General features: G+C 36.7%; 1 protein-coding gene across 1 annotated transcript; it reads right to left on the bottom strand.

The window, feature by feature from the left end:
- Nucleotides 1-843: 843 nt before the first annotated feature.
- On the bottom strand, nt 844-11,062 carry LOC105162457 (T-complex protein 1 subunit theta). Its single transcript, XM_011080475.3, has 13 exons — nt 10,684-11,062; nt 8,781-9,043; nt 8,548-8,694; nt 8,300-8,461; nt 7,659-7,736; nt 5,270-5,403; nt 4,426-4,498; nt 4,267-4,344; nt 4,057-4,179; nt 3,819-3,913; nt 2,332-2,541; nt 1,744-1,801; nt 844-1,149 (listed from the first exon to the last, which is right to left on the bottom strand). The coding sequence occupies exons 1-13, from the start codon at nt 10,832-10,834 to the stop codon at nt 1,087-1,089; spliced, it is 1,635 nt and encodes a 544-aa protein (XP_011078777.1). The 5' UTR covers nt 10,835-11,062; the 3' UTR covers nt 844-1,086.
- Between the last annotated feature and the right edge of the window lie 3,202 nt (nt 11,063-14,264).

Raw genomic sequence — 14,264 nt, 5'->3', positions numbered from 1 at the left:
ATTCCTAGTTATATATATATATATATATATATATTGTGTACAAAATAATTATATTTACACTTTATGACTTCAAATTTTTGTACACAAACTATTTTTATCTTTTTCATAATTACACCCTGTAACAAATAAAAAGCAAGAACAATTTGTACAAATAGAGATGGATAATGTCAACTTGTAAAATAATGTCAACGTTTTTACTGAATGTTTGTATAGTTTTTCACAAGACATGAATAATTTATACAATTAGACATAGGTCAACAAATGTAAATATAATAATTCTATATATATATGAAAATTACAACACGCTCCCACTAAAGTTGGAAATTGGAATAATTATGAAACACCATCATTATTTAAAAAATTGCCAAAACCCATCAATACTCGGACTACATACTTGACACATAGTATAAACCTCCACCACTTGCAGTGTCACAATTGCTTAGGGACCAATATAACTCACCTCGTGAACTGGTAATTATCATTGCCAAGTCCAGCTCCAACTGCAGCCTTAACTTATTAGCTACCATCATCGCCTGTGAAACCCTCAACTCTACCCACCCACCGGCATTCCTCTTGACCCCCTACCGTTAACAAAAGCAACAGGTTCCAGTTTGATTCTTAATTAACAAACTGTCAAACACAAGCCCTTGGCCCAAAGCCAGGCACAGAAAGATCTCCGAACCAGCTACATAAGAGGCATAATAAACATATCAGAGTTGCTCGCTCACCACTTTACCATGTATTTCTTTTCATGCGTTTATCTGGTTGTGTGCTGGTTGTTAGAGCTTGGGATAATGTGCAGGAGGTATGATGGAGGTCAAGAGAAGGCCAGACAAGCACAAATTTAAAGAACTGAAAAACATATTTCAGACAGTCAATTGTAAGTAATAAAACAGGACAAATATCAGCATATATAATAAACACTAACAATTCCAGTTTCTCCAAAAATTTCTTCAGCCAATCAAACTGGCATCAAAGGGAAGGGCCGAAGGGCAACACATATACAAAGTAACAAAGTCTAGAATGATCATGCTCATAAGAGCAGGGTAATAGAAGATCTGGAGAAAAAATCTTGCAACCAGACACTTAATCCTCATCCATCCCAGCAGGTGGGGGCTTTGGACCACCAGCTGGTTTTGCCATTATGATCTGCAAGAGAAAAAATAAACATCTAACAATTAGGATACAAAGAAATTGCCCAACCAGAATGCTTAAAAGAAATACATCGCAAGCAAATGGATGACTGCATAAAGAGCAAATTGATTCAGGGAGGACAGGAATGTGCACGAACACAAACCAAAAAAAGCAATTTGAAAGGTTATTCTGACCCAAAGCATGAAAAGGCAGTTAAAAAGTACATTGTCTCGAGTCTCCTTTAGTTAAGCGGGGATAAAAAATAGAGCTTCAAGCCTCTATGGGTCCAAACTTTCCAAAATAAACACAACATAATATCTTAAATTCGTCAAGTATTTCAAAGGCAGAATATTCATGTAATTTATGTGGTTGACACTAGGAGAAATTCCCAGCTGAGTCAATTCACTTGCTAGCTCAAAACATCATGTGGAAATAACATAAATAAAATTTCTTGAACTAATGAGGGGCACAACTAGCATAACATCAAAGACTACCAACTCAAATAAATAAAGTATTCATTGCCAAAGAAAGTAAAGGCCCAAAAAAAGCAATTTTTACATTAACAACGTTGACCAAAGAGATAGCCGACAGTTACTGATAGCTTATTACCTGATCTACTCGCAGGACAGTACATGCAGCATCTGCAGCATACTTTAGGGCAAAGAATCTGCTCAAAAAGCAAATACATAAAAGAAAATCATAAACCATTGCAAGGATGAAAACAAATTGATAGCATCTGCAGCATACTTTAGGGCAACAAATCTGCTCAAAAAGCAAATACATACAAGAAAATCATAAACCATTGCAAGGATGGGGACAAATTGATCAGTTTAACATAGCTGCCAACTCAAACATATAATACACAGGCAAAAATGATTTGTCAATATGCAACTGCTGAAAGATAGCATGTCGGTGCTGCGGTAACAATTTGTGCACTCTTTTATTGCAATAAAGACTAGCATCTCAAATCAAATCCATAAGCAAAAAGGATACGACAGGTTAGAAACAACAGCAAGGGTTTGGGGAGCACAATAACGTGAACAGAAGGTGTCTTACAGTCTACCAAGCATAGAACAAGCTGGCCAAAGGGGCAACCCACACCATTACCATTTTTTATCAACCAGCATGAAGTACTTGAGAGAAGGAAAGACATGTAAAATCCTCAATTTTCACATTATTCCACAGTGAACAACTTACTTGGTGATGTGGAGATCCCATATATTCATGGTAGAGATATCCTTGCAGACGCCTTCCTCCAAATCAATGCCCACTTTGGTGTTACCAGATGCATGTTCAGCATATAAAGATGATATAATTTCTATCGCAGTAAGCCCCGCATTCTCAGCCAATGTCTTAGGTATCATTTCAAAACTTTCAGCGAACTTCGCAATTGCATACTGATCCAATCTGCAAGGTAATAGCTTGATCTCAGAAACATATGAATCAGTTGAACACAACAAGTAAAAAGTACTTTATCATATATAAAACTACTATATTTCTAGTTTGCAAATACAAAACAAAAATATAGCAGAACATGGAATGAAACAATTTAAAAAAGAAAGAGCCACAATGTTTCACTCTTAGGGCATGAAATATTGACAGATTCAGATACGCTATCATCTCACACTCAAAGAAACAACTCTTCAGCTTCTGTAGAAGACAAAACATGCAAGTATCAATGTAGTTTCAGGCAACGATCAAACATGAAATAAAATACTGATTACATATGATAGATTCATTTGCTGGACAAGCAAACTGCGTAAGACAGAGATAAGCACCAGGATATAATTAGGCAGGTCCATATAAATGAACATGTGAATTCCTGCTGATAGAATTCAAATGGTGTAGGGGTTAGATTAGGGTTCAGCGATGAAGATGAAGTTCCTCTTTTCCCTTTACTTTTTGTTTTCTTAATTTTCAACTTTTGAACTTCTATTAACATAATCCTATGTATTATATAGTGATTTTAAAATATAATAATTATATTAGTTCAGAGTACAATAAGTCTGTATTTTTAGCCCAATAATTTTCATAAATATTTGTAGATTCTGTTCGTAGTTTTACAAAGGGATGAAAAATAAATATAAAAAGAATTGTTAATTTAAATCTCTTTATGCTTGTCTAAATTTGACAAAGGTATACATGTTATTTGTTAAAAATATAATAGAGACATTTAAAGTTAAAGCTACATCCTGTTCTCTTTATAGATAATGAACACAAAAGTATAAAGAACATTTCGCCAGGATATTATAAAGCATACACGGAGCCCAAGACCTTTGTCTCCAAAGGTTTTATAAACAGTGTCCTGAGGTAGGATAGGGCATCACCATCTTTTTTGGCTGATGTCAACATTTTCTATAACAAGCATCAGGGGGGTATCTATAAGGAGAAAAAAAACAAGGATGGTGAACATGGTGGAATGTAATTTCAGAAGAACGACATGCAATTCCCCTATAAGTTCCAAACTTCAGGGGAGGTTTGGTAATCCACCCAATTTTTAATGGAAGTTGAAGAGCACTAGATAGCCCAATGTAATATCCATTTCTTTCCTTCAGCTGAATCAACCTCACTATAAAGGTATCACAAGAGAAGCTGCAAATTGGGGAGGAAGAGGCCAGAGAATCCTAACAAGAAGATATACAATTTATGACAATCATAGACGGAGCTATATAAGATATATATACCCAGTTTCTTTGAAAGAAAATTCCTTCAGCCTTCTAGCTAATTCAATTTCAGTAGCTGCTGCTCCAGGGACTGTCCGACTATCCCTGCACATTGCCTGGTGGAGAATAGCACAAGAACTGAAGTAAGAGATCCTTTGATTTGGAAAGCAAAACTTGATAACCGCCTATTATCTGTTTGTAATAAATAGAGCAAAATAATTGGGGGAAAATTCAAAATATCATCCGGAAGAAACATTACCTTGTATGCATTTACACCATCATCAACTGCTCTTTCAAGGTCATCCAATATGCTATCAGTGCTTCCTCGCAGCACAACAGTGGAAACAGAATTTCCACCTTGCTCATTTTTTACAATTGTAACCTATTAGAGATTCAGCAAATCTTACATGCTAAGAATAGGAGTCACAAAATTGACAAACAATCAAAAAGGTCAGCATGCATATCATACTCTAGCCCCGCCTATTTCCTCCACTGAAACAGAATCAACGTATCCAAGGTCATCTTGATCCGGCTGACTGAGTTTTAACTGTTCTCGCACAAAAGCAAATTGTTAGAGGAGAACAAAATGATCATGCACATTTATCATATTTAATACGATCGTGCTTACAAGACCAACTGCACCAGTGGTGCGGCAAAATCGTCGTAGTTCAAATTTGGAGCTGATCTTTAACACCATGAGCCTAAAAAATCATGTTTTTGGATGTTCAATTAAATCATGGCAAGAACAAAAAGACACGTCTGCCAAGGCCATAATGGTGATACGAAAATTTGGAGAATAAAATCATCAAACATGAAAACCAGATTGAGATAGAAAATAACATAATTAATAAGGTTTCTAAAAGCATGCATAACCTGAGAGACATGATGCAATAACAATAAACCTGGCCAGGTAAAAGATATGATGCAATAACAATAAACCCAGAAAAGACAATGCAAACATGAGTTCATTCACCTGCTATCTCCCAACATGTCCCAAAGTCGTTGTGTAATCTCAACAATTAATAGGAAGGAAATATGCAAGAGAACAAGAAAGCAAGACAACCGAAAATTGAATGCTGGAAAAGAGAAAAAATTAGGGAAGAAAGAAGTTGTTATTGAGCAAGAGTCCTTTTATAGGCGATAATAGATTTACCAGTCATCTTCTGTACACATGAAAACATGATGAGGCACTAACACACTCATCAGTGTCCCATCCATGCTGCTCCATTTCATAGAACAAAAGACACGAATATACACATAACACCCCACTAGGTCTACCATAGACAGTACAAGGAACGGCAGTAGATATTACAAAGAGAAGCATCGAATCGAATGCACATGGTAGAGGTGGAGAGCCAAGAAACCGCATGTTCCAAAAGGACAGATATACATATTCAGGATCATTCTCAACTAGAAGTAACTTGGCGACAACAACAACGAGAAATAATTCTTGAAAAAGATAAAGGTGATACTTGTAACGTTCACAAAAGTGCAATGCCATTTCCCCGACAGCTGCTCCACTAACAATGACCTTTGCACCTGAATCTGCAACTGCTTTGATTAGCTCCTCAACCTTAGCTTCTTCAGTCTTTGCATAATTCTCAAGCTGCAAGGGAAAAGCTATGAGATAAGCATACATCAGGTATGAGCCGTTCAACCATAACCTTGAAAATTAACAAGATTTGGGATTCTGTTCATCAAAAAAGGACACAGATCTTAGAAACTTCTTAAGCTTCGTATGAGAGGGCAATAGTGAGACAACTTCCATCCACCACCCTGGAGTCTGTCCTTAAGTACCAAGACTTCATTTTGTTTTTTTTTTCTGGACACCACTTATCTGTTCGAGCTCAAAATTACACCCACCACACATTTTCTCTTCATCTTACACACTAACATCGGATGAAATGATGAGGATATGCTGTTTCCCCTTCAAGGTACATCCTATGAAATTCTTGGAAACAATAATGCATTTTGGGGGCTCCCACATACCAGAGGTCTATCCCGTGCAGCAACATGCGACTGATCATATTTTACAATATCTATGGGGGGTGAAGAGTTTTTATCTATTCATTTTTATGTCCACAGTGTTTAGTTGTGTCAACATATTCTATCGTATAGCATGACATAAGTACCTCAAATATAAGCTTTATCATCAATTTTTGTAACGAACTCATTTTGCTGTTTGAATTTTCCATATTATATATATAGCAAAGTTAGATGGAATAAACAGTAACCAACACGTTACATTTATGCCCTTCTAGTTCACCACAAGTTTACACAAGTGCCACAAGTTTTTACATCATGTCAATAATCTGATTCAAAAACAAATTTTAACTTAGATATTCACCAAACAACCTTTATTTCACCAAGAAAACTTATACCAACAGCAAAAGCCCTTTCCACATATATCCACAAACATGAGATGAATATTTCGTTCTATCTTAAATGCCTCATCATATTAGCTGACACTAATGTCGGCGCTGTATCTTGGATTACTTTTTAACAAAAATAGAAGTCGAGGAAAAAATCCCACACGTTTGCCAAATATATTTCTCCCAACTTTTAGTATAAAAATTTGGGGAAGAATAAAAGTTCACTCAATTCTTCATTCCTTTCATCTCTCTTTCTGATCGTTATCCACACAGACAAACCCACCACACGCGCGCATATCATTATGTTACACAAGTATAATAGTCATACATAAACACAAAGAGGCTGTTAATTAGACAAGAAGCGACATCTATAGTATTTTTTGTCCCCCGAAATTATCAAACAAAACATATCATTTCTTCAGCTTTACCATTTCCCACTAACTCAAATTTATAACCAATTATTCGCTAATCTTCAAATTACATCATTTTCCACATTGACCACTCAAAATTGGTCAAACTTGAAGAACAAATTTGTTGAAGTCAGAAAATACTTGATAAACTGAGAGCAAAGTCATTTTGGAAAAACCTTCAAAATCCCCGGAATTCTTACAATTAAATCCCCCTGGTTTCTCTATCTAACGCAAATGCATCACAAGTACAAGGCATCAGGTTTTCCATACCAAAGAATAAAAAAATCAGAAACTCAAAGTGGGGGTGTCTTCAACAATATTTTGAGGGTCTAAAATTTAAGCACACCTTCAATCAAGAACTAATATTTGTTAGCAAGAAACTACCATGGTTCTTCAGTCAGAAAAGTAAAATCTCTTAGAAATCTTAGAACCAGAGCCCATGGTCTCTCAAACAATAGGGACAACCATCTGGTGCAGGATACATCACAATCACGACACATCTGATTTTCCATATAGTAAAAAAGAAATCCCAGAAGAAATAGAAAAATGATGGCCTCTTCAACAATGTCTTAATTGCATGGAGGATACACACACCATCAATCATCATAGGTCTAGATCTAAACAAAAACAGTAAGTGTTCTGAAATGAATTGGTGAGAAAATGATGCAAAAGAAGTGGTTTTGGGAAAGGAGCAGTTAGCGAATTGAGGGGCAAAGTCATCCTTTTCTTCTGTTGTTTCTCAGTCTATATTCTAGCTTTTTGATCAACTTAAAGCAGGTGTAGAAAAGCCAAATACCAAGTCCATTAGATTCTTCTGGCATCCGCTCATCACCTTAAGGGTTTCAAAGTAATTCAAAGACTTCAAGGGACAGCTTTAGCAATTAAACCAAACCTTAGAGGAGGTAGATTAATTGACCCCACATGAATAACATGGTGAAGGATAAAAGAACCTGAATTGCCTGCTTCTCAAAATTCCTACTCAAATGTTAAATGATATTATGAAACTACTGAGGGTAATTCATTAGTTACCTAACAAGCAAGGAAGAAATACACTGTGCCAAGAAGCACTTGAGGGATACCTGCTCAGCACTATGAATAAGAACGGTTCCTTTCGTCTCTGTTGCAGTTGTATCAACACCCCCAGCAAACACAGCAACCTGACACGGTAAATAGTAATGAATCATTCGCAGAGTGCACGGGCCATGTAACCTAATCCAGAAACTCAGTAAAGATTGTTCATCCAAGAAAGCCACAAATATCCAACACAAAATTGGGGTGGCTTGGTGAGTAGCCTAATGAACAAACATTCTGCATACCACGTTTTAGGTCCAGTCCCATGATTTGTTTGTGGTCCAATTTGATGATTTAATTGTGTTCACTGTTCCCTTACAGTCACCTCGTGATTAACATTTTAATTCTTTTTCCAGCTGCTTCAGGTTCTTTTCTCATATTATGCATGATTAAGATGGAGCCTTCCACAAGCAAGTGCCTTGATCCTGGTAAGCCTATATTTTAAAGTTAGCTGTTCCCAGCCATGCCCACAAAAAACAACGAAAACAGCATTTGACTAATTGCATCAACTCATAGCTGCCCAAGTACATCATAATAGACCATGAAAGTTGAACTTGACTAAAACATAGCAGGCTTTCAGCCATGCAAAGAAGAGAAAGACGCAATAACAACTATGGAGCAACCAGTATTGTATTATTTTAACACACACCTTGGCCTTTTCCACTCTCTTGATAGTTCCAACAGCATCAGTCTTCAACACCATACCCCGAACTACTGTGGAATCAAGCAAACCTCCACCCAAAAGCTTCGCAACTCGCACATTATCCACATTGAAGTTTGCAGGGTTCTTCGGGCAAACTTGTATACAAGCCTCCAAAAGAAAAGCTCATTGCCACTCAGTAATATCAAAAGGTAGATTCATAAATGTATACAAACAACAGCAGAGGTGAAATCTACCTCAGCAATGAGAGGGCATAACTTATCCTCTTGGCCATATTGTTTGCTGGCTACTGAAGACCTCATTCGTGAAATTACTTCATCTTTATTTCTCACATTCATATTCTCAGAACCTTTTTCAACCAATTCCTCCAATATCTCAACAGTCTGCAATAATACAATACTAAGATTGGCAATCAATGAGAAAAAGCCACACATGCTCGCATCCAGTACATATAAGATTGACATCAAACCTTATTAATTGACTTTGTGTATCCAATTATGATCTCACTAGGGTGCAATCCCATTCGAATGAGTTCCTCGGCATTTTGAAGAAGTTCCCCAGCAAATGAAACAGTCAAATTGGCTCCATCCCCAATTTCCTCTTGCTGTGCTTTCCCAGCCAGAACCAAGATTTTGGCTGCAGGATGCTGAACCTCCAGCTCATTTACAATTGTTGCAGCATCATTTGTGACAAAGAGCTTATCCAAATGATTGATAACCATCTTATTCATACCTTAACAAGAAAAGCAGGGTATATGAGAAGAAAACGTATGAAAAGCCATAATGATGAACAGAGTGATAAGGTAATATGCTCCCCAGCAGCCGAGCTCAGAAATAGATGTCGAGGGTGGGGAAAAAACCTCCTAAAATAAACAGGATAGGAACAGAAAAAAGATTGACACCATGAACATCTCCCTAGTCAATTGATATAACATTATGTTGGAAGGTGCATAGAAGGGGACTTCATATAAATGCTCAATTAGCTGGTGATCATCTGCAAATAACAACATTGAACTGTGAAACAGTACACATTTAATGGCCTAGCCTGAGCATTAATAAGCACAAAGAATAAATTCACTAGAAAAGATATAATATCTACTTACTATGTATCACTAAAACCATTATACGTAAATAGAGGGAGGAAATTCAAAAATGATAGAATCACAGTAGATCGGAGACTCGAATTCATTTTAGTGAGAGAATAGAAATGTTTACAACAATGGATCACAGTACTTCTGCAGTAATATATCTAGAGATCCAGCATTTCACTCTAAGTCTTTATTTAAGTTTCTCAAAACTTGTTCCCAAAGATAAAAAACAAGCAGGTTACTCAACCCTCTTGAGCTCATTGCATATTTCATGAGACAAGCTTAATGCTCAGACAAGCACATTAATATTATATCAAGGTAAGTGTTTTGTTCTGGGTTTAGCAAAAATAGTCCATTGCCATTTTTCTGATCCTATTTCGGCAAGACCAGGCAGAAATGGATACAGATCTATCTGCCTTATAATTCATTTCTAATCATAATTGGATTTTAGTTAATTTCAAGCAAGAGGTGGGGCCTCCAAAACCCATTCTTCAGGCATGCCAAAAAATTATACAGCTATTGTTAGTTACACAGTGAACTATTTGTTAAGTTAAACTATGAATCTATGTTCTCTATCATCAAGTAACAAATGATAAAGTAGATGAAATTTTGTTCCAAATTGTTAACAAATTTTATGATTCAACATAACTAAAGTTGGAGATCTGATATTTTTTTTTATATTATCTATACACACACACACAAATACGTATTATTAAGCATAAATTAGGTAAAGCTATATCAGATCTGATCATATCCTACAGGCCCACAGTTCAAGCTTACTGTAAACAAAGCTGTGTCTATCTTCGAAGTAGTTCAGCTCTTGAGCTCATGAAGTTATTTATACCATAATACCTAGTCTTGGATTAGAATCGCACTAAAGAAGCTCTAGCTATCAGCACATAGCCCTAAATGAAGATTGCTAATAATCGACGCACTTTCAGGCCTACTACAGTTCATAGATAAGAAAGCACAAAGTAATACCTTGTAACATAGAAAAGAACACACGAACTTAAGCAAACTCAGGCTTACGCGCAGCCATATGAGTTTGTGAGCTGAAACAAAGTTCAAAAGAGGACCTTTTGGGAATTTAAGCTAAGGCAAAACTCATTATACTCCAGGCGACCGGTATACCAACCAACAAAGCCCAGTATCATATTAGGCTCGCTAATCCAGTGGAAACTAGATTGAAGTTACTTAACCAAGTAAAAGGGGAAGAGACGAAACTTCCAAAAGTGAGAAGATACTTTTAACAAGGGAAAAAAAGAGAGGAGGCATAGAAAGAAACCATTGGGGCCGAGGGACGTGCGCGTAATGGTTGAGAGCTGCTTGCAGGCGTCGATGTTCTTCAGCACCGCCTCGTCCAGCCCCGACAGATGCCGGTGCCCCTCTTTCAGCATTGACTGTATCCCATACGGGAGCATCGAAAATCCTACCATTTTATCTCCGATCGAGCTTTGAGTAAAGTTAATTTGTCCTAAAGGAGTTGTCTAAAAGGTAGACACTGAGAAACTGAAGGGACGCGAGCAGAGATGAGTTACTATTACTGGTAGTATGAAAAAGAATGGAAGTGGCATGAAAGCCCTAGAAAAGCACCCCCACAGTTATAACGCGCCTCGCCGCTGTATGTCTCTGGATCCTTTTCGAACCCGAATCCTGGAATTGAACCCGCCAATTGGCACTTTAGGAAAGAAAAAAAGAGCGAGGGATAATTGCCATGTATGCCCTAAAATTATAGATATTGACAGATTGGACCTGCAGTATTCAAATTTTCTTGGCACTGCGCACCGTGCCATGTATGCCCTAAAATTATATATATTGACAGATTGGAACTGCAATCTGCGCACCCCGTTGTGCTAAACAATTTCATTTAAAATTCTCAACATTCTTCAGACTTTAAGAGAAGAGAACACAAATAATTTTTGAGAAGTTTGTCTCTCTAATCACATCAAAAAAATAAAATTGCAGATACAAAAATACGTATATTGCTTTAATCACAAATGCCTATAGAGTTAAACAAAGGAGTTAAACAGAAATTAAATAACAAGAATTAAATATAAGTTATAAATGTTCAAGGTTTTCTTTCTCACTACAAAAGCATCATCACACATCATGGTTAATATTATATTTCCACACACATACATATAGCGCGTCAAACTGGAACTTGATGACGAAATGAAGCCCAACTTGAAAAGGAGAATTTCAAACCGCAACGAAGCCATGACTTAGTGAAAAAATCAGCAAGTTGATGCTTAGTGGAAATGTACTAGGGGTGAATAAAACTAGACTTGAAATAATCCTAACAAAAGTGATAGTCGATGTCGAGGTGCTTTGTACGTTTATGAAATACAGGGTTGCCCCTAATGTAAATGGCCGCCTAGTTATCACACCAAAGAGAAACATGCAATGGAACTAAGATATAAAGATCTCGTAGGATATAGGAAACCCAAATTAACTCACTGACTATGGAAGCTAGACATCGGCATTCCGCTTCAAGGAAGGAACAACACACTATGGACTACTTTTTAGTACGCCAAGAGATGAGAGAAGAACCCAAAAACTCACAAAAGCCATATATCAGGGCAAGAAGCCCAATTTTCATAATAGTAGGCCTCCATAGTGAGTGAACTATGTGCAGCATATAACAAACCTCGATCAGGGCAGCCTTTGATATAGCGAACTACATGCAAGACCACACTCTAGTGTTGTGTAGTGGGTGAAGATACAAATTGGTTGAGATGCTAAATAGAGTGAGTGATATTTGGTCTAGTAAAGCCAAGATAAAGAGGATGATAGACCAAGCGTCTATACTTCTCAGGATCAAAACATAATGTTGTTGATGTATGAAACTGAATCCCTCGTGGCAAAGGAGTAGCTGTGACCTTAGAAGTAAGTAACCCTGCATCATTCACAATATCAAGGGCATAACTTTTTTAATTCAAAGAAATTCCTGAGCTAGAGGAGTGAACCTCAACACCTAAGAAATACTGGAATAGACCAATATCTTTGATGGTGAAACATTGATAGAGAAATCTTTTGACCTCTACAATAACATCTACTAATTCACAAGCAATGAACACATCATCAACATACACAAGAACAACAATGAAAGCAGGTCATTGGACTTAACATACAAACAGTCACGTTGTGTAAACTCGATATTTCATTGTCGTGATACCTGTTCTAAACCATAGAGTGAACATTTCAACTTGTAAACCATACCTGGAGCTACATCATACCATGGAGGAGGATGCATATATACCTCCTCATCAAGAAATCCATGCAAAATGGCATTATTGATGTCCGCTTGATGGGCACTCCACAATTTTGAAGCAGCAAGTGCAAGTAATATCCTGACAGTAGGTAGTTTTGCAATGGGAGAAAAACTATCATGAAATCTACTTCCTCCACTTGATTGTACCCCTTGGCCACCAATCTAGCTTTATAACGTTCAACCGTGCCATATGGCTTCATTTTTATCTTGAACACCCATTTACATCCAATGGTCTTCTTATATGTAAATAAAAAAAGTAACTTCCTAGGTGTTGTTCTACTCTAACGCGTCAAGTTCTTGGTGCATGGCATTAGCCCAAACTTCTTGTGATTTTCACTACAAGAAAAACAGGTATCAGAGATGGAAATTTCCGTCTCTGAAAGTCGGATTTCCGTCTCTAAAGCAAATTAGCGACGGAAAAAACCGTCGCCCAAGTCCGTGGCTGAAAGCCCTGTGGCTAAATTATTAGCGACGGAAACATTCCGTCTCTAATTCTGAGACGGAAAATTCCGTAGCTAATTCCGTCGACAAAGGAGAAGAAAGTTGAAGTGTAATCCGTCTCTGATTTCCGTAGGCAATCCGTCTTTGATTCCGTCGATAAATAAAAGAACTTTCCGTCTCTAATCCGTCTCTAAAGATAAAGTATTTGTTTGCTATTTTCCGTCTCTAAAATGGAGAAAATGTTCCGTCTCTAAAACATTACAAATTTCCGTCTAATCCGTCTCTATTTCTGCCTCTAATTTTTCAAATTTTCCGTCTCAAATCCGTCTCTAATTTTTTTTTGGTTTTTTTAATATATTTTTTAATTTCTGTACCCAAATTTATATCTTAGTCATTATATCATCAAATACATTCCATCAATACCAAAATTTAAATTTCCCAAACAAGAACAACAAATATTAACAAAAAAGATACTCATAATACGACACCACTAATATAATTAATGTCATCATCCAAATACTATCAAATAATATCAATGTCTGCACTCACAAGTCAACAAACATAAGTCAAAGTACAACCGAAAGCAACATATACTAAGTCATAAACAACAAAGAGAAAAAAATAAACTAATTATCTTTCCTGGAATGTTGTTGCTCCTACTGTCCAGACCCACCAGGAAATTGATGGTTTGTGTATCCCACCTCTTGAATTAGTTTTCGAACTAATTCTTGTAGGTCTGCCTCCCTCTTCCGAGCCTCTTCCTCCCTCTTTCGAGCTTCTTCAAGCGCATTTTCAAAAAACTTTCTATTTTCTTCTTCCCGTCTTGAAAAATCCTCCACAGCTTTTGTTAACTCATTAATCTTTTGGTCAGATGCTTTAACAGTAGAACTAACTGAACTTGAACCTGTAGATGAGGAGCTACATCCAAATCCATATAAGCGTCCTTTAGAAGGACCTCCAGTGATATCATACCAAGTTGAGATATCGAAAGAAGACTGTGAAGAAACATCAGTACAACCCGTTTTTGCAAGGTATTCTTCTTGTACAAGTACATTAGATAAAAAGGAACATTTATGTAATAAAAGTCTAATAAAATTTCTCAATGAATATATATACTAACCAATATTTAAATCTAATGACAAATTATACTTACA

This window comes from Sesamum indicum, linkage group LG5, assembly GCF_026168435.1.
Source record: "Sesamum indicum cultivar Baizhima isolate 11 linkage group LG5, ASM2616843v1, whole genome shotgun sequence".
In the NCBI taxonomy this organism is placed as follows: domain Eukaryota; kingdom Viridiplantae; phylum Streptophyta; class Magnoliopsida; order Lamiales; family Pedaliaceae; genus Sesamum; species Sesamum indicum.
This window is presented reverse-complemented; position numbering and strand designations above follow the sequence as displayed.